At 45.0% G+C, this 20,479-nt stretch overlaps 1 protein-coding gene across 1 annotated transcript in view; it reads left to right on the forward strand.

Moving 5' to 3' along the window:
- LOC147888980 (putative serine protease EDA2) overlaps nt 1-20,479 on the forward strand; it is a 144,682-nt gene that overhangs the window by 34,166 nt on the left and 90,037 nt on the right. The window contains exons 4-8 of the mRNA XM_087392576.1: nt 4,467-4,622; nt 5,607-5,789; nt 12,594-12,710; nt 12,804-12,857; nt 13,051-13,122. Coding sequence (XP_087248702.1) covers nt 4,467-4,622; nt 5,607-5,789; nt 12,594-12,710; nt 12,804-12,857; nt 13,051-13,122 — 582 coding nt within the window. The remainder of the gene's footprint in view (nt 1-4,466; nt 4,623-5,606; nt 5,790-12,593; nt 12,711-12,803; nt 12,858-13,050; nt 13,123-20,479) is intronic.

A 20,479-nucleotide genomic window follows, 5' to 3' on the forward strand; every position in this document is an offset into this window, starting at 1 on the left:
AGTTGTGTCAATTCTTGCATTAAATGTAGGGTGGTGAATATATCCTATTCCGTCATGGGATCTGGAGAAGACGGAGGCAAAAAATTGAACCTCCAAAAAGACTTCTTTTACCGGTCTATGGGGACCGGCTCTTACTAGCGTTGAGAGTAGACAAGATAGCTATTGCTGGTGTGATATGGGAATCCCCCAGTTTGTAATTTTAGCACTAATTTTAGGATGTAAACTGCATAGTCAGGTCCAAAAAAAGTTGTCAATTCTTGCATGTAGGGTGGTGAATATATCCTATTCTTGCAAAAGACGGAGGGAAAAAATTGAACCTTCAAAAAAATTTCTTTTACCGGTCTATGGGAACCGGCTCTTACTAGAGTTGAGAGTGGACAAGACAACTACCGCTGGTGTGATATGGGAATCTCCAAGTCTCAAGTTTTGGGGTCCATGAAAGATCATGCTGACGGTAACTCTAAGAGGGTGCAAGGGTAGGCAACATTCTTCATCATAGCTAACTCAATTGCAAGGCAGTGAAAATGCCAGGAGAGTTGCCAAGTAGCAATGATTTTGGGAAGGGATATGATGATACTTTGTTGTGTTATGTAGGATATTAATTTTCATTAAATGTGGGACATGTTAGATATAACTTCATAAAATCCTGAGTCATGAACTTAATATATTAAATGTTCAAGCATAAATAATAGTCGTGAAGTTAATACATTAAATATTCAAGCCTAAAGAAGCATTAATCAAGACCTAATGCACCGTATCAGACTTTGGCCTTACCCTCGTTCCATAGACTTGCTAATGTAAGGTCAAAATTTTCATTCTTAAGAATATGTGGAAAGACCTTATGTTTGGCTCACTTATGGTGAAAAAATTTCATTCTAAAGAATAGGTGGAGTGAAATTGTGTTTGAGAAATACAAATCAATGCTCAAGTTTGGACATAAATAAACGTATCTTTTGGAACACATGAGAGAAATAATATTGAAGATACATGAATTATTAGACATACTATTAAAGACAAATGAACATATAATGGATGAAATCCTATTGATGATACATGAATTTTCAATAGAACTGTCATTCAAAAGATTTGATGGATTAAATGTAGCTTTAATACATTATTCCTTTTACAAGGGTGTTTGAGTTTGAGGCTTAAAACATAAGAATGAATCTGTGTTGAAGCCTAGTGGTTTGTTAAGGAAATGTGAAACTCATAGTAAGAGTACTTACAATGGAAGGGATTATATTGAAGATCCCATTAAGGACATGTGAACATGTAGTAAAATAATTCTACATAAAAATCAGTGGATCAAACTTAATGGCTCAAAAGCAAAAAAGGATGATGGTGTAACCTAGGGACTACTCTACGGCACTATGGCAGCAACCTTTGTAGTTACTATCAAAGGTAGTGCAACTTTTTTATCAAGGAAAGAGACACGAACCACTCCACATGACCTCGATCTGTATGACTCAGGTTGCACCGACTTGTTTCTTTTATGGATAAAAAGTGACCCTTAGGTGGTGCTATAGCACTCCTTTTTTTGGTGCATTATTATAGCACAATTGGGGTCTTTTGACCTAATACTAGCTACCCATCAAATATTTGTTGTAGATGTTAGGGGTAATTACCAAACTACTAGTGGTAGTTTTGTCACTACCATTAGTAATTTTATTGGAGTGTTCCTTAATGGTAGTTCTCCTACTAATACATACAATATTACCAATAGTAGTTTTAATCCCAATGATAGTACACATACTATTATTACGACCGTCCAACTTAAATCATCAATTAGATCTATGAATGCATATATATAGGTCTATCTAGATCTATACCTATTTAATCCTTATCCAATACGTTTGCATTTATTTTTGGTGCTTTGCTTGCTTTGAAAGTAAAGACAATGTGATTTCATTATCGTTTGCATTCTTGTCAAACATGAGGAGCTGGAATGCATAAGAGTTGGGAGGCACATTGTAATTTGTGTGCAGATTTGAGCCATTGAATAGCTATTGATTCTGATTGTTTTTGTTCTTATTAAATCTTATTTCACACCGAGCATCGCCATATCAATTCATATTGTTTTTGTTCTAGTAATGTCCTATCAATTCTGATCGTTTTTGTTCTTATTAAATCCTCGCAGTGGTTCACTGTGAGTTGTAGCCGCAGCACAGTCCAGGGTTGATTATACAAGATAAATGGGTGCTCACATTTAATATATTTTTGAGAGTCAAAGGATAGTGGCTGTAGACTACAAAATCATCACTATTGTAGTAATGATGAAAGAAAATTATCGAAAGGTTGACACAAGGCTCAAAATTACACTGGTGCTACTAGGCTTAATAGTCGTAGGCTAGTAGTAGTACTAGTGTATTTACTAAGTAGTGTGCGTGCCTCTCCTCATTAAAATTCGTAGTCTTCAAAAATATATAATACATAAGTAAAAATATTATAATTAGTTTTATCATCCTAATGTTGAAACTGACTTAAATTCATAGTCTTCAAAAATGTATAATACATAAGTGAAAATATTCCAATTAGTTTTAATGTCCTCATGTTGAAACTGACTTTCTCTTCCTTCATTTCCTATGAGCCTTAAACCTTCAATCCATTAATCTCTCAAATAGTAAGAATGGTCTTGTATTAAGAGGTAATGATATCTAAAGTGATCTACAAATACTAAGAATGGTCTTATATTAAGAGGTGATGATATCTCAAGTGTTCTACAAATCGTAAGAATGGTTTTGTATGAAGAGGTGATGATATCTCAAGTGTTTTACAAATAGTAAGAATGGTTCAAGTGTTTTACACAAGTATTAGGTACCTCTTATTGGCTGAAGGGAAGGAGTGATGATATCTTAAGTGTTCTACAAATAGTAAGAATGGTCTTGTATTAAGAGGTGATGATATCTCAAGTGTTCTACAAATAGTAATAATGGTTTTGTATTAGGAGGTGATGATATCTCAAGTGTTCTACAAAACTATTAGGTATCTCTTAGTGGTTGAAGGGAAAGGGTTGGAAGTACGGGCAAAATCTCTAGGAACTACAGGATGGTTGCAAGAACAATTTTGAATGTCATAAATGACACTTGGGTTTTTAAACATATGGGTGAACTATTTTTAAACATTCACTTCTTTCATGGTGATAACACTTTGAATAAGAAGAACCATTTTGAATGTCATAAGTGTTAATGCAATCCCATGCTATGAAGTCTACAGACAGTTTTTTTTCCTCGCATATGGGTGAAGTGATGTTTACGTCAACATATCAAGCAACACATTTGTTTTGATTATTGAAGGAGTTGTGATAATAAGATCCATTTCAAATGCAAAAGAATTGTTGTATCAGTAATGGAATCCTATGCTTTGGAGTGGAAATTCGGTTTCTATCAAACCCACTTACTATTGTTGCATAATGTGAGTATGGCTTCAATTGGAAGTTAAGGTAGACTATAATTCGAAATGTTGGTATAGTTACACATAGTAAGATAAGTTTTATTTTCAAGAATCTTCCTAAATAGTGGTTTCCACAAAGCTATGTTGAGTACCTCGATAAGGAAATTGCGGAAAAGCTCGCTCGCTTTTCCTCGCTTGCTCTATCGATTGCCTCTTTCATAGGCTCTCTCTTGATCAGCAGCTTGATGAGGATTTGGTGATGCTTGCACCTGAGGCTCTCTCATACCAGCCCAGAGAGAGGAGTATGATTCCAGCATATGCACGTTCAAGGTCTAATGTCCAATGGGACAGTGGTCCAACTGTCTACTACTTGGGCATGGAGCATTAAAATACTGATCCTATATGAGCTGTGATATTTGTGGTTTGAGAAATAGATATGTCAAGTGCTAGTTGTAGATATAGGTTGTGATGGGCTAATCCTCAAAATTTTATGGGAAACTACAATGGATTAGTGTGCATGCATATGCAATGTCAAGCATTGCCAACACCAATACTCATTTCATTGCATGCATTCGCATACTTGCATACAGTCACAACTGTGAAGGGAACACTTGTATGCATTTTGTCATAGAGGATATCATGCAACCTCAGGTAAGAGTTACTTCCTCTGAGAAAATATTTGTGAGTGGTTCTGTCTTATGTCACCTCTGTGTTTGTCATCAACCCTACATTGTGGTTAGGCATTTTATCCATGTACTTTTAATGCTTTCTGATAATGTGGTATCGTTAGATGTCCTCGTACTTTATTTCATCCCTCCAAGGTTTCAAAGGGATATGAGGAGTGTTTAAGGATATATGGGATTAGGTCTTGTCCTTTGTAGGTTTTTGGGATGCAAATGTTTACTATTTTGTAATAACGTTATCTATTATTTGTCCGATGAGTTATGATTGCCAGAATAAGTCCTTTAAATTATTTTTGTAGAGCGTTTTGTGTGTTGTTGCCTGCTTGACTAATTGTTCCTGCAGTGAATTGTCAAAAAGTCTCTACTTATGTCTACACACTGTTTTCTGGTCAGGTTTTAGCAAACAAGTACAGAGCAGCTTTAGTATGCCTTGAACATAGGTATTATGGTGAGAGCTCACCATTTATGGAGTTGACAACAGAGAACTTGACATATCTTACATCCAATCAAGCCTTGTTTGATTTGGCAGCTTTTCGCAACCATTATCAGGTACTCACACCTTGAAACTCTCTTTTTACTTCTGTAAGCATGTATAATGGCATATGTTTGACAGATGTTCAATGTTGGGGATAACAAGCTTCATCTGCCTATCAAGAGCCTGTATCTGATGCAGTCCATACTGCTCCCTACATAAAGCATCATGTGTATAATTATATAAGCTCCAATAATATTGTAGAAAAACTGCGAAATAAGAAGGTTGCTTAGGAATTGTAGTTCTTTTCTGACCTTCAAGAAGTCAAACCATCATGTGGCCCTTCAAAGGCATATTTCAGATTTTAAGTAGCAATACCTCATATAAGGTGCCCTTTTAGACTTGTAATGCTTCATAGGTATAAGTCTCTTATAGTATTACCAGCTTCCTGCTATATTGCACTGGAATCTTGCGCCCTGACTTTTCCATGCATCTATCTCGCCTCACAAAATGTTTTTCTATAAAAAAGTTAATGCATTTGTGCATAACAAAGATATTTGAATCCTCATTTTGAGGGATTGTGAGCTAATGTGGACCATAGGTGAAGAATGTAGCATCACTGAGGTGACTTTGAAATTTGTTTGTAACTTGAATTGTATCTTTTTTCTTTGTTACAAATGAGACCATATACTTTGCTGCCTTTACTAGGGGCTTTTCTTTTTGGTTTGTTATGAACTCCCTTCTTGTTTTGTATGACTGTAATTTTGGATCGAAGCATTCTATTCAAGTCGCATCTCTTCCCATTTGTGATCTTGTTTGTCGCTTTAACAAAATCTCTTATTGATAATGGTGGAACCAGCGTTCTTTATTCTAAACTAATATCTAGTGGAGTCACACTCGTCGTATGTTCCAGCTTCGAGTCTATTGGACAAAAGTACTTAAATAAATAATATTCACATAGATATACATTTTAATACCTTCACAGTTTTGTAAGTAGTCAAGGTTTTGTAATTTGTGGATATGAAGTGTCTAATACCATTTCTGGAACTATTTGGCTGCAGGATTTATTGAAAAGTAGGTACAACCTACCTCAACTGGAAAATCCTTGGTTTGTCTTTGGAGTCTCTTATTCCGGAGCTTTAAGTGCATGGTTTCAACTAAAATTTCCCCACTTATCACATGGTAGCTTGGCGAGCTCAGGAGTTGTGGAAGCTATTTTCAATTTCACTGCCTTTGATGAACAGGTCCCTCTGATCCACTGATGTCTTGTCCTTTTTTATTCCATCCTTTCTCACTCTCTCTCATTTCAACTACGTGACTCTCCCAGTCTAACTTTCTTTTCTTTGCTTGAAGCTTTTGCCACAGTCTATAGATGAGAACGGTATAAGGAGGATAGGAAGACAGACACAATCTAATACATATCTTTGGGGTCTGCATGTTGTAGCGGAAAGGAAAGATGGTTATCTTGTGCCTGGGGATGCACTCCTGAAGGGCTTGATGAAGCCTGCAATGCTTCTATGCAAGTGCCTTGTCTGTCCCAATGGGGGATTTATATAGAGCTGATATGCCCTCAAGATTGACCAATTGCCCCTGCCCCTCAAATGACTAGGGTAGGGTTTGGGCAACCTGGCCGACCCGACCCTGCTGCCGACTGGCTTTTATGGGCTGGTTTGCTGGCTGACCAGGGCAGGCCAACCAGCCTGCCTTGGGGCCTATAAAAGCTCCAATATGCTGTGCCATATGCTGGGTCCATCGCCCGCCTCATGGGCCATATGTACCAACCAATATGCCCGTATACAAGGATCATGTGCAGCCCCATTTATGGCAACAACATGACATCAGACCTGAGGGGTGGATCATAACTAATTCCAAGAAGCATGTTTGTATGCTTCCCATGTGGCAGCCTTTCTCCCCCTCCACGTTCTGATACAGATGTCACTCTTCATGCTCTCCTCATTTGGGGAACTCACAAACGGAGAGTTGACCCATCTTTTCTTACACCCCCTCTCAACGAGCTGTTGAGTCATAGTCCACTCGCTCTATTTGTTCCCTAAAAAAAGCGCCTAGGAACACATCAAAGCATCTTCTATGTCATGTTCAAACACCTGTGGATCAAACTCTAGGATCTGCTTTCTGATGGCATGGTCCATGTTAGCTGGAAACCACTCCGCATCATCCACACTCCACCTGATCTGTACTCCGTAACTTGTCTATGATATTACTCACCATGTGGTAGTGACCATTTGACAGATCTCTCCTTTGAATCTCCAAGTTTACAATCCTTGTATAGAGGGATCCTAGTGGCTGGCCCTCGTAGATCACCTTCACCAAGGTTGTGTTCAGAAACTCTGACCATCTTCGGATCTATGCTCCCTACTGGCTGGCCGCATAGATTACCTTCACCAATGTTCCATACGGAAACTCAAGACTGTTTATCTGAGTGTTTATCTGAGCGATAGAAGTGGTCCTCCATCAAATCAGTGCCCCAGCACTCAATGTCTGAGATCCTGACAGTAGCCTCTGTCTCTACAAATACTATCTTGGGGATGCTTTGATTGTATGGTCCATGTTAGCTGGAAACCACTCCGCATCATCCACACTCCACCTGATCTGTACTCCGTTACTTGTCTATGATATTACTCACCACGTGATAGTGACCATTTGATAGATCTCTCCGTGAATCTCCAAGTTGAGAATCCTTGTATAGAGAGATCGTAGTGGCTGGCCCTCGTAGATCACCTTCACCAAGGTTGTGTTCAGAAACTCTGACCGTCTTCGGATCTATGCTCCCTACTGGCTGGCCCGCATAGATTACCTTCACCAATGTTCCATACGGAAACTCAAGACTGTTTATCTGAGCAATGGAAGTGGTCTTCCACACAGGAATTTGAATTGGTGCACCAGCACTCAATGTCTGACATCCTGACAGTAGCCTCTGTGTCTGCAAATACTATCTTGGGGATTCTTAGGGCAACCACAAAAAAGAACTCCTCTTTCAATAAATTGGCTTTGATGGGTGAGGAATGTTCTATAGTGTCTCCACGTATGCTTCCCAAAGATGGATGCTTGATAGGACATGGTGATGTTCTTTCTAGAAGCTTCATCACAATGCTTTAACTTTATAGCTATATATGTTCAATGTACAGCAAAAGTCTGAATTTGTACGATTGGATGGATTTTGATACACTAGTGAGACCGACAACCATGTATATAGAAGCCTTCTAGAGGGGCGACCTACTGGCAGCCGAATGGCGGAGATTTGAGAGGCTATAGGTGACTATGGGATTTAGGATGATTCGGAGTAAGCCCTTGGTCCCTCATCAGATCATATAGGCAGAGCACCATTGCAGATTGATGCCCTCTTCTAGACAGTGACATATCTACACAAGGTATGGGCCTTGCCTAGCTAGAGACTATCGAGGCTGGCATTAGAGTCATCCAGACGATTCGCCGAGGGTGGGGTCAGCACAGCCTGGTATGCATGCATATCCAAATGGTTTTGCAGTAAGGGTGTTCAGATGGATCGCCTCCCCCCCTTTCAATACAGCTTGGACGCCCCCTCCATCCGTATCCCTCGAGATGAGATCAACTGTATTGTATGGTTGGGCCTACTTCAACTCTACACATCACGGAGTTGGGGGGGGGGGGCGGGGGGGCAAGAGCTCCCCGCCAAGATCTAGTTCTATTGCGACCAATTCCTGAGGGTATTAGAGGATGGATTGGATTACCGGGCCCGAGTATCGAGGACAGTTGGGCCACACGCGCACTGAGGATAGCCATAGGACGGATGCGAGACTTGTCTCACCAGCTGAGAATCGAGGTAGGGAGGACCGCAGGCACACGTAGAGAGCAACGAATTTGTAGAGGATGCACATTAGTAGCGGTGGAGACAGAGGTGCACTTTCTATGCATTTTCCGTGCCTACTATGAGATTTGATACCACCGCTTCTTTAAGGAGGGACATAGATTCAGACCACTCTCGTGGTTGATTTCCATGACCAGGTCTGCGTTGGCCTCTTTTTGATGGAGATGGGGCGACACAAAGAGACTCCGCTACAACATATCAAACAACATGAGGTGACAATACCAGAAGAGACGGCAAAGAGACTTCACTGACTTCTATGCCTTCGACTCAGTTGTAGGACACATTGGGATAGAGGAGGAGGAGATAGCTGACATGAGGGTAGCATGGGTCAACGGGATGAGACGACGTCGAGTGGTGGAACCTGCGACATAGAGGAGCGCGCACGAAAGAAGTCCCACCCATCATCGCTCCACTCATAGGAGTCCGTCCGACCCAAGGTGTCACCCTTAATATCGCTGACCGGATACAAAGATCATGAAGACCATGCCCCCCGCCACAGTGTGAGACGGCTCGATAGGTGCGGATAGGGGACATCTTCGCATCTCATCGAGTGCTACCATGGCCCCCGGATATGTATGTGGAGCATGAGCGTTACCTACTTGAGTCTTTTGAGATTTTGAGATTATAAGCTTAGCTTAGCACGAGCCCTTTGCTTCATTTCACAGTGGCTTGTACGAGCTCTTCTGCTGATTGTACTTTTGTCTCATAGGCCTGCAAGGCCTCCTAAAGATGTTAATACAACTCTCTCTCTCTCTCTCTCTCTCTCTCTCCCGCTCAGCCTCTCTCTCTCTCTCTCTCTCTCTCTCTTATATGGGTCAACTTGTTGATACAGTACACTCCTTCAAATACTTAGGCATTGAAATTCCAGCCAATAACAAATGGAGCAGCTGTGTGCAACGGAGAATTGATGTAGGATGGGGAAAGTATTATCAATTTGAAAATGACTGCAGCAATACCAACACAAGAAGGTGGCAAGTACGAAACATGATTTTTGGGGCATATGTGGTACAAACAGTGCTAGCCTTTATCATGGCTGAGTCTGCCCTTCACCTCCGGAGTGCCGACAGAAACTCAGTACGAAGACTTTGTATAAATGGATGCTCAAGCATGTGTGGGTGTGTGGATTTGTATGTGTGAGAGCATATTTTTATACTATGGTCTACACCCACTGTTGGGCGCTGATGACGTCAGTGGGGATGTCATAGTAGCTAGTCCCTGCTATGCATGATGGAGTTTATGGTTTTCAACCTTGTGAGTGACTATCATGAGATTGAAACTGCACTATGTTGTGTTTTTAGAGGATGAGTTTGGGAATGTTCTTGGATTCATCTAGGTATATGTGGTACAAACTGTGCTCTATGGGGTAGAGGTGTAGGGGGGGAGTATACCATCATCAAAATGGAATGATGTAGAAAAAATGCAGAAATCTTTCATTAGAAGACACCTTGGCATCAAGGCTACCACACCCTACTCTCTCCTACTCCTAGAGACAGGATGCATACCCATAGAGTTGCATGCCTTGAAGAGAGTACTCAGATACATCACAAAGGTCAAGCACATGAATAATGAAAGGCTGCCAAAGAGGGCATGGGTAGAAAGTCAAAAGTCCCAAAAGACGAATAAGGGTAAGATTTTGGCATCTGGATGGGCACTAGATTTAAAAAAATGGTTCCAAAAATGGGAGGTAGAGAGGTACTTGGACTACTCTCCAGAGGAGGTAGATGAGGATGCCTTTCATCATGACCTGCTGAACGCACTACACAGGAAATGGCAAACAGCTGAAAACAGAGATAAGTTTGAGTACTACCGTACATTTATTAACCCCAAATATTGGGCTACTTATACAGGAAGAGAAACAGCCACGTATAAGTACATTTGCACACCTATGGCAATACATAAGCGAAGAGCTTTGGCCTCACTTCGCACCCGATCACACCAGCTGCAGATTGAAATGGGAGGATGGAAAGATATGCCAAAAGAGAGCAGAATATGCCAATTATGTGACCAGGGAATGGCAGAAACAGAAGAACACATGGTAATGATATGCCCTTACTATACTCACATCCGGAAAGCATTTAGCTCTCTTCTCGAGGGACATAACAGACTGGCTGATATGCTACATAGCGGGTCACCCCCAGCTTTAGGAACGTTTGTCTATAAGCTTTTCAAGCACAGGAACTCACCTAAGACATAAAGGTAGTTTCTCTTAATACCCTCCCCTCCAAGGGAGGAGTCTTTGTGTACGAGGATTTTGTATTGCTCAGGTCCCATAGGCCGATTTTTTGGTCTTTAGAGGACGATAATATATTCTTCTTCTTCTTCCTCTTCTTCTCTCTCTGTGTCCCCTGTACGGAAGTCTGCTGCAATGCCGTACCTAGGTGGCGAAATCCGCCGGGGTGCAGAGGGGTCTTCTCGTGCGCACAAGCATAAGCTGAGGCAGAACTATGGTCTCGCCAGGCTATAACGTAGAAGGTACAGCTTTTAGAAAGCTATGCTTTCTAAGGGATATGTGGCTTTACCTCAGATAGAAGTCCCCATGCAAGGTGGGGTCACCTCCCTCGAAAGATTAAATCACCTCATCCATCGTATGTGAGAGGAATGCGTGCCTCTTACGTCATGCCAAAAGTCGTGAGATCCATTGTGCCTCATACCTCGTCAAGTGCCCTAAAGCCTGCTCTCCTATGAGACAAGATCTCATCTCTCGTCACTCATAATCAAACCATGGATTCTAGGGCATCTTTCTAGCTGGAGGGCGTACTGTAAATTGGATTGTGGGAAATGATGTGAAGGCAGCATCTTGGATCACTAATATAATTGTGTCTAAAGTATGAGCGAGATCTTCATAATCCCCAAAAGGGGTCACTAGCCCCACGGGACAAGTGGCTCATATATACCACATCAAGAGCATGATCAACATCTACTCAGACCTGGGTGTGGGCAGGGGGATCGTGTCCTATGTCTAGTAGTGCAGTCTTGATGTTAAATGACAAGTATGAGTGGTTGGCGCCAAGAGGGAGGGGGCGGGGGGGGACTATAAAGTCATGTACTTGTGTCAGAAAAGCTGGGGAGCTCAACAAGTAGTCAACTATGCGAGTGCCCCTTCCGTGTGGCAAGCAGGCAAGTCCTCATAATAATGGCCAACTCTGAAGGCCGTTATATATGATCAAATCGTGTACTGCTAGGTGTCTCCCATATCCTGTCCCATGTGGTGCATCCTCGGGTGTCTCACTATCCCAAGCTCCACTGGGTCCGCCATCTTGCACTTTGAGGGGGTCAAACTCCAAAATCTAGCAATTCCACTTGTCTTTTTCCTGTACATGCATTGAAGTCGCCTAGAAGGACCTCTCCCTGCTTGGAAAACTCTATGATCTCCTAGGTGTACCTTGTGACTATGGGTAGTCCTTGATTTAATTGCACAGCAGGGCAACAGGGTAGATGACGGGTCGGGATAGATGTTTGTTTTGCACATATTTCAATGTGTGCCTTGCTAAATCTAGACGTTTTGCAAACATTTGTTCTGATGAGTTGGAACTATGTTCATGCAAGTACATCTGCACATGATTATGTGTGTGTACCTTGCGTGACTTGAATGTCTTTCACTTATGAAAGGCACACCTTTATATGACTGTGCCAAGGAAATGACCTGTGCTATCAAATATGAGTAGGCTGAGCATGTGAATGTAGACTCTGTCTGTAGATTCGTAATTGCAGTTGATGTGTACTTGGTTTCGTGTCACCAAAAGCTCAATCTGGCTTGTCCCCTTTTCCATGGGTTATAGAATTTCAGATGCTAAAATGATGCGGTCATTGGAGATGGTTGAATGGTGTTCTACTTGTGGATTCCTGAAGGGAAGCTTGCATTAGCTCTAGGCAAGAAGTCATATGTAGTAGTATATGTTAATTACCTTGGTCCTCATCACATGGCACATGTATTATTTTTACTTTGCTGCTTGGGCATTTGCTCAAAAGTTGGGTCACTGCTGCAGCAACACTAGTGTGAAGTCAGGACATTGGAGAAGCTGTTTGTTTGTTGAAATGATGAAATAACTTTTTCGCTCACTGTGTGTGCGAGAAGTACTAGCTTGGAGCATAAACAGGGAAACCACTGCTATTCCTCTATATCAGAAATGTATCCTTTCTAATCTGACTCTTGCATGTAATCTTCTTTTGTTTTCCATATCAGGTTGCAATATCTGCAGGTCCAGCATGCAGTAAAGCATTACAAGAGGTTACCACACTTGTGGAAAAAGGCCTGTCTGAAAATGCTGTCTCTATGAAGTCCACTTTTGGTGCAGAACAGGTTGGGAGTCTTTGTAATGTTAAAAAAAAAATAATTTTGCAGATTGACACCAAATAATTTAGTTTACTGATGTTTACCTTTGGTGTCTACTAGCTTAAAATTGATGGAGATTTTATGTACTTTCTTGCTGATGCGGCAGCCATAGCGGTAATGTGTCAATGCATGTTGTGATACTGTTAGGGGTCTTAAATTTAACATCATAGATCCAAATTTCTCTTTCTCAAACACACAACGCATGCCTAAGTCTTGTATCTGCAAGAAATATGATAAACAAATTGCCTGCTTGACTGAGAATTTCTAAGACTAAACTAGCTTTGGTCTTGGTGCTTTTCACATGCAGTTTCAGTATGGAAATCCTGATTTGCTATGTGGACCTATTGTTGCTGCAAGTATGCCTGGGCAAGATTTGCTGGTGAGTTGACAATTCTCAGTGTGTAAGGCCATATGGAACATGTAACTGTGCAGCTTTCTGTCTTGTAATCTTGTGTTCCCCTTATTATAAGTGCATTGCAACCTTCCTCCTGCACCCCACACCCCTTTTGCTCCCCTCCTACCCCTTTCCCCTATTGTGCCTTTCCTTTCTGAAGAGACATGGAGCTAACTAGGAACGGTACGGAATGGAAATATGGAAAGCATAATGGAAAGGCAAAATGGAAAGCAAATGAAAGAACAAGTGCTAGGCAATGATAACAAAAATACTCACATAGTATACAGCTTGATGTTGACTGATCTTTAGACAATAGACAAGTACAACACTATATAGTGTGCCACTAGACTCTAGAAAGCCACAATGTCTATGGGATATCTCCCAATATGACACGTGGCATGTCTAGGACTCACTAGACTATAAAATCACACCTTGGTAAATTGCACTGGGCCAATTTACCAAGACAAGAATATGTTTCCTTTGAGAACGAGTAAAGCTTTTGTCATACTGGAGTTATTGTATTCTACCATGTAATGAGGTGGGATTCAATATATGTACCTCTAGTAGACAGGTAAGGAGTAGAGAGCTATCTTGGCAGGGGCATGTCATGGACATTAAGCTTTTCAACAAAGGTTTCTTCTGGCCCAAATAGACATTAGACTGTCCTCTGTCATCACTTGACAGGAGCCCACGCCAACTGAGAGCTTTCTTGGTACAATGGAGGCATGGATTCTGGATGGATACGTCCTGGGTTATTGATTAGACTATGCTCTGCAGGACTCTCATTGAAGCACAAGTTTTTAGTTCCCTCTTTGTTTTTAAAAAAAGTTAATTTGGAAGATCAAATATATTCTAGGCATATGAAGGGTTTGTGTTTGTGTGTGTGCGTGTGTACTGGCGGGGAGGGGGGGGGGCGATGGGGGTGGGTGGGTGTGTATGTGTGTGGGTGGGGGTAGGCAGAGGCTATTGGTTGTCACTAGTGTGAATCTGGATCACGAATGCTAGTAGAGAGATCACCGTAGGATTCAGCATAGGACAAAACCATGTGTAGGGAATCGCCTTGCTTCAGAAGTTATGGGAAGTCACTGTGGTGGTATTTAGATCTCTGTATTTCTTCGAGAAGACTCTTCTAGGCACTTTCGAGTGGAACATAGAGAACAATTGAGGGTTCACCATATAGCCATGAGAATCCATTATCCTTTGATGAGCATAGAGATTCAAGCAACCCTTGTGATGTTTTTCGGCTTTTTGATCTCATAAGCTTTTATGACCTTCAAAGGCATTAATAAACCTCTCTCTCTCTCTGTCAGTCTCTCGTAATACCCCCATGGGAGGTACTAGAGGTGTCTATTACTCCTCTAATAAACTAGGAGTGGAAAGCATGAAAGCTCGGGTATGATGAGTTTTTCCTGCTATATGTTGTGTGTCATGTGTCAATCATGTATAGCTTGAGTTCCTCATGGGTGCAAGTCTCGAGAGGATTCCTACTCGCAGTCCTTGTGTCTTTGGAACATATCCAAGGCATCCTTGGCTCCTTGCTGAGGGTGATGGTTGTGGATGATGTGAGTCAGCCTGATGGTGCCATGAATAGGGCAGGTGCTCACAAGCCCTGTGTCTAGTCTTCTACTAACCTAACATGTTTGAAAATCAAGGTCACGATCCTGGTGTCTCCTAGTCACTTTCTTTCCTTGTGAAGAAGGTAGTGACATCCTGCTATCAAGGGATTGTGCACTGTGGCTGTCCTCGCGAGTATAGATCTGAATCTGGTGACCTCAAGTATGGCGTACATCACATCTCTGATTGGGGTAGAGTCTATGCTAGGATCGATGCACGGCCTTCTAGTGTGTCCACAAAAGAAGCCAGCTCATCAATGCAGAGATTGAAGAGGGTGGCAGCCCTGTTTCAGGTTGCTCACCTCCTCTGACAATCCCTATATTTCTGTGTGATGTGCATTCTGTCTGTGACTCTCTCATACAAAGCAATGACTATCCACACATTGTCGTGTGCGATCCTAGGGTTCGGAGTCATTTGATGAGGCAAGCCAATATACTGAATGAAAGGTCTTCTTGAAATCTTGGTGTTTGGTTTCCTCTATGAGGGCTCTGACATTAAAGATGTGGTCTAAAGGAGGGAAACCTATGTACCTAGTGGCTTGCATGTTTGAACCATCTAGACTCACCCTATGATAGTGTTTGTGGTCAAGGAGGGGGGACAGCCTTTGCAAAAGTCTTGATTGAAGAGATTTGGTGAGGACCACAATGTCCCATTTTTTGTCCAGAAAGAAAAAGACAAAGCTCTGATAGTCCAACAGGCTGTGTACCCCTATTGGCATGGTTAAACTTGATGATCAGCAGTTTCTCTCTTATTTCATCCTTCCCCACCCTCCAAGCATTTTCAATCTAGTCTTTTGCCTTTTGAGAAGTTGTACGCATGAATTGCCGGTTGTTTCCAGTAGGCTAATTGCATCCTCTTTCTTGCCACCATTTTGAGCTTTAAGGCCCACCTCCTTGGATTTCTCTTCCATCTTGCTAGTCATCTTCTCTGCCGATGCCCTAGAGGAGGAGAAAAGATGGAGCAACAAGGCCCTAAATGTCTTGGTAAGAGGCCTAGTAGTGGGTGACACACTAATGGTGGACACGAAAGCACTCATTACCAAAATGGGTGTCAACCTCACCTTTGAGGCAGCATGGAGAGTGGGGAAGGATGGCACCAACTACTCCTTATGGAGTTTCATGGTTAGCAATATCTTGGTTGGTAGACATCTTTGGGATTATGTCAATGGAGATGAAGCAAGACCAGATACAGTGGCCATACATGTCACTCCTACAGCTGGAGGTAGGGGTAGAGGTGCAAATGCAGCACAAGTAGTTGGAGCTGCCGCTCCAGGAGCTCCCACAACAGAGCAGAAAAGATGGGACTCTAGAGATGCACAAGCTCTTTCAGTGATTTCCCTCTCTGTCAAGAGGTTCATTATACCTCACATTCGGTCATGCAAGACATCAATGGCAGCTTGGGAGATACTAGAGAGTATGTTTGCAGCAGGAAATGATGCGAGAGTTTCATTTCTGAAGCGAGAGCTTTCCCATATGCATATGGATGAGGGAGATTCCATGAATTCTCACCTCACAAAGGACTTGAGGGAACAATTGCTGAATATTGATGAAGTCATTCCGGATTCAGAGATGGTAACCACCACTCTAAATTCTCTTCCGGAGTCCTATCTTGGTTTCCACACCTCGCTGAATTTGTCATTGAGGGGGGGCAGCAATCCTCTCTCTTTTCATGAGTTGATAGGACTTCTGTTATAGGAGGAGCAGACACACAAAAATATGGCAACCCGGGCTGGCGAGCATGCCATGCTTTCCAAGTTCAAGCCCAAGGGTAAAGGGCAGCAAAAGCCATATGCCAATCAGCCCGCACATCAGCATAAAGCTGATTCAGGACAGCCCTCTTATAAGGCTAAGGGTGATGCAGATAAGCAAAAAAAGAAAGGCATTTGTCACTATTACAAAGAAGCCAGGTCATTATATTGGAGAATGCAAGAAGCGCATAGCTAAAGAGAAGAGAAGGGATTCAAGTATGGCTGTGCCCGACCCGCAGTTTCAGCCCCCGCCTCCTCTTCCTCAGTCTCCTCCCCCTCCCCCTCAGCCCCAGTTCCAGATGCATCCCCATCCCCCTCCCCCCCCTGTCCCCCTCGCCTCTCCTACAGAGTTAGCTGCACCGTCGGCTTTCCAGCCGAGTGCAGCCCCCGCTCCACCTCCTCCACCTTCTCCGCCAGTCGCCTCCGTGGAGCCCGAGTCGCCTATCCCACAGCCTCCTCCCCCTCCCCCCCCGATGGCAGGACACCCGGAGCCTATACCACCAGTGGAGCAGGCTTCCCTTCCCGCTAGCCCCTCAGTGGCAGACTCAGCTGGGTCTCAGCTCCAGGAGAGAGAGCTTCCTCGAGACTTTTACAGATCTGGCCCCTGGGACTACCTGGATGTGGCCGACCTTGGGACCTTCCTGGCTTGTCTCGACATTAGTATCTTCCTGCTCCGCAAAGGGGCGGATGGGAAGATTGCTGCCTTGGCTCCCAGGGATGGCCCTAGCTTCGCCTTCACGTTCCTCAGTGATGGCACCGAGACCTGGACAGACGACTCGGTTTGGGAGCCTCTCAGAGAGCAGACACACGCCCAGATTTGCTCCTGGATAGGCCCGTCCGGTGGGCAGCTCCTCGAGACTCAGTGGTCCGAGGGCGATGTGCGCTTGCGGTGGCGTTGCGCTGCCAAACGTTTCCGACTGATTGTGATCCTCAGACCCCCCCTGTCATGGCCTCTTCCCCAGGATGTCAGAGCTTGGTCCCAACAGAAACTCCGAACCTTCTACGGGATGACCACTTCAGAGATCTCGAGCTGGCTCGAGAAAGCATTTGCTCATGGCACCAGAGGCCTCTCGCCATTGCTGAAGGTGTTGAAGAACGGGCAGGACGACCCCGTCTCCCCCTCCAAACCTTCTCATAAGCGGCAGGGCCTCCATTCCGATATGTCTGATTCTTCTTCGACTTCGACCGCGAGCAGACAACTGTTCGCAGCCCCCCATCCCTCTCCATGAGCCTACACCTCGTATCCTGGAATGTGAACGGGTTTCACTCTTCGGGCACCCGTGGTCCCAGGAAGCTCATTTTGCGACAGGAACTTCAGCCTGCAGTGATTGGTCGATTGGATGTACTGTTGCTCCAGGAGCACAAGCTTTCTGCGGCTCATGCCCGTAGCTGCGGGAAGGTTCTCCCTGGACGCTCCTACACTTATTGGGAGCCTTCGATCGGCGCACAGGGGAGGAGCGGGGGTGTCTGTACCTCCGTGTGCGAGCAGTTAGCCCAGGTAGTTTTTGGTCACGGCACGTTGATCCCAGGCCGAGCCCTTTGGGTAGGCCTGAATTTGGAGGGATCCAAAATAGGAATCCTCAACATTTATGCTCCCACAGACCTCCGATGCAGAGCCACCTTCTGGAGGACACTTACAGGGATTCTTCCAGACATGGATTCCTGGATTGTTGGAGGAGACTTCAACAACCTGGAGACCTTGGAGGACCAGCAGGGTAGAGATCCGGAGTTCACAGGTATGGCTCAGGCAGAGCAGTCAGCTTGGGACTCTTTCATCTTCGCGACAGGAGGGAGGGACAGTTGGAGAGACCCGTCCTTCCGGCGTTGGCACGGGAGCCTGGACTTCTCTTGGGGCTTCCGCAGGGAAGGAGGCAGACTCCTGGAGAGGCTTGATAGATTTTATGTCAGTGATTGGGCCATCAGCAGAGGCGGTCAGGCGGGTATAGTTCCAGGGACGACACTCTCCGACCATGCGCCTGTGCTCCTATCATTAGATTCGGCAGCCCAGACTCTCCCCCCCCGATCATGCAGGATTCCCGACTCCATCTTCTCGAGGGTGGACGTGCGCAGCAGCATTTGCAGTCTTTGGGACAGAGACTGGGGGGAGGGCGTGGATCTGGTAGACTCGGTCGCGCAGGCTCTGCAGGAGTCCAGCCAGATCTGCCAGCTCGCAGCCGTACAGGTTCGACAGGAGTGGTGGGGCAGAGAGAGAGCTCTTCGGAGGGACCTCGCCTCCATTCAGCGACTTCAGCAGGCTTCCCCGGGCTCGGAGGAGCTTCGGATCCAGGCCCTTCGAGCCAGAGCCCTCTTGGAGGAGACCCTCCAGCGTCGCTCCGAGTTCTCCTATCACGCCTCTCTCTCCTTCTGGGCCCGGAAGGGTGACCGGATGTGCAGGGAGTTCTTCAGGACGCACGGCCAGAGAGCTGCCGGTGATCAGCTTCGGAGTCTCAGGACAGCGGATGGTCACATCGTTACGGATCCGGGGGAGGTCCTGGGGTTGGCCACTGACTTCTACAGGACCCTCTTCCAGCAGGAGCCGCTTGCCCCTCGTGCTAGTCGTGCCCGTGAGGAGGTGTGGAGGCATATTCCATCCCTGGTCCAGCCTAGCATGCAGGCGACGTTGTTGGCGCCGTTCACCTCGGATGAGATGTTGGAGGCCTTGATGGCTATCGACGGACAGAAATGCCCAGGTGAGGATGGGCTATCCCGAGCATTTTTCACCTCCTTCTGGGACCAGATCCATCAGCCCCTCCTTGCAGCTCTGCAGGGGATTTTCAGCAGCGGTCAGATGCCAGAGAGCCTTTCCTCAGGACTGATTTGCCTCATCCCGAAGGGAGGAGATAGACAGGAGATCCGCCAGTGGCGTCCGATCACTCTCCTTACCACTGCCTACAAAATCCTCGCCAAGATGATCAGTGCCAGAGTTCGGCCTCTACTTCCAGACCTCGTCCATGACACTCAGACAGGCTTTGTCCAGGATCGCAGTATCCTGGATAATGTCTTCACCTTTTCAGAGGCGGCGGAGTGGGCTCAGTACAGCGGATCACACCTTGCCATTTTACTTCTCGACTTCGAGAAGGCCTACGATCGCGTGGACTGGTCCTTTTTGGAGGGGACTCTGGAGCGGCTAGGTTTCCCGGCAGGTTGGATTCAGGGTATCTCAGCTTTGTACAGGACAGCGTCTAGCAGAGTCATCATTGGAGGCAGGATGGGTGAGCGCTTTAGCTTGGAGAGATCAGTACGTCAGGGCTGTCCCCTGGCTCCTTACCTGTTTCTCTTCTTCGCCGAGGCCTGACTTACTACCTTCGGGCGAGGTCCACAGGGCTCAGGGGTGTTCGCCTTCCACTCCGGGAGGACACGGAGCTTCTGGACTCGGAGTACGCAGATGATACAACCCTTTATGTCCAGGACGATGAGAGGATGCTAGAGAGGGTGCGGATGGCCCTGGAGGTTTTTAGCTCGGCCGCTGGTGCGAAAATCAACTGGAACAAATCAGTTGGTTTTCTCACAGATCCGGGGGCGTGTTCTCAGTGGGGGCGATTTCTGGGCTTCAGATGGATTCCACGTGGACAGACAGCTAGATACCTTGGCTTCCAGGTCGGCCTAGACATCACGCCAGCTCAGCAGTTTCTCCCGGTGCTAGATTCCATCCGACGGAAGCTGGCTTTCTGGAGCACTGCTAAGCTTTCCCTTGCAGGTCGTGCCTTGGTAGTTAACCAGGTCCTTCTAGCCACGGCTTGGTATGTGGCTTCCTGCTGGTGCTTCTCGAGATCCAGCGTGGCACAGCTCAGGAGGTTGGTTCGGAACTTCCTTTGGTCTGGGGAGGATGGGCATAGAGATACCAGAGCCAGGGTTGCTTGGCAGACAGTCATTCTTCCGCAGGCTGAGGGTGGTCTGGGGGTCATTGATCCAGAGCTTCAGAGTCAGGCCTTGTTAGGCAAGCTTATCATTCGCGGTTTGACCCCAGGGGGACAGACGTGG

This window comes from Dipteris shenzhenensis, chromosome 21 (genome assembly GCF_047967505.1).
Source record: "Dipteris shenzhenensis isolate YYH24624 ecotype China chromosome 21, Dip_SZ_1.0, whole genome shotgun sequence".
Lineage (NCBI taxonomy): Eukaryota > Viridiplantae > Streptophyta > Polypodiopsida > Gleicheniales > Dipteridaceae > Dipteris > Dipteris shenzhenensis.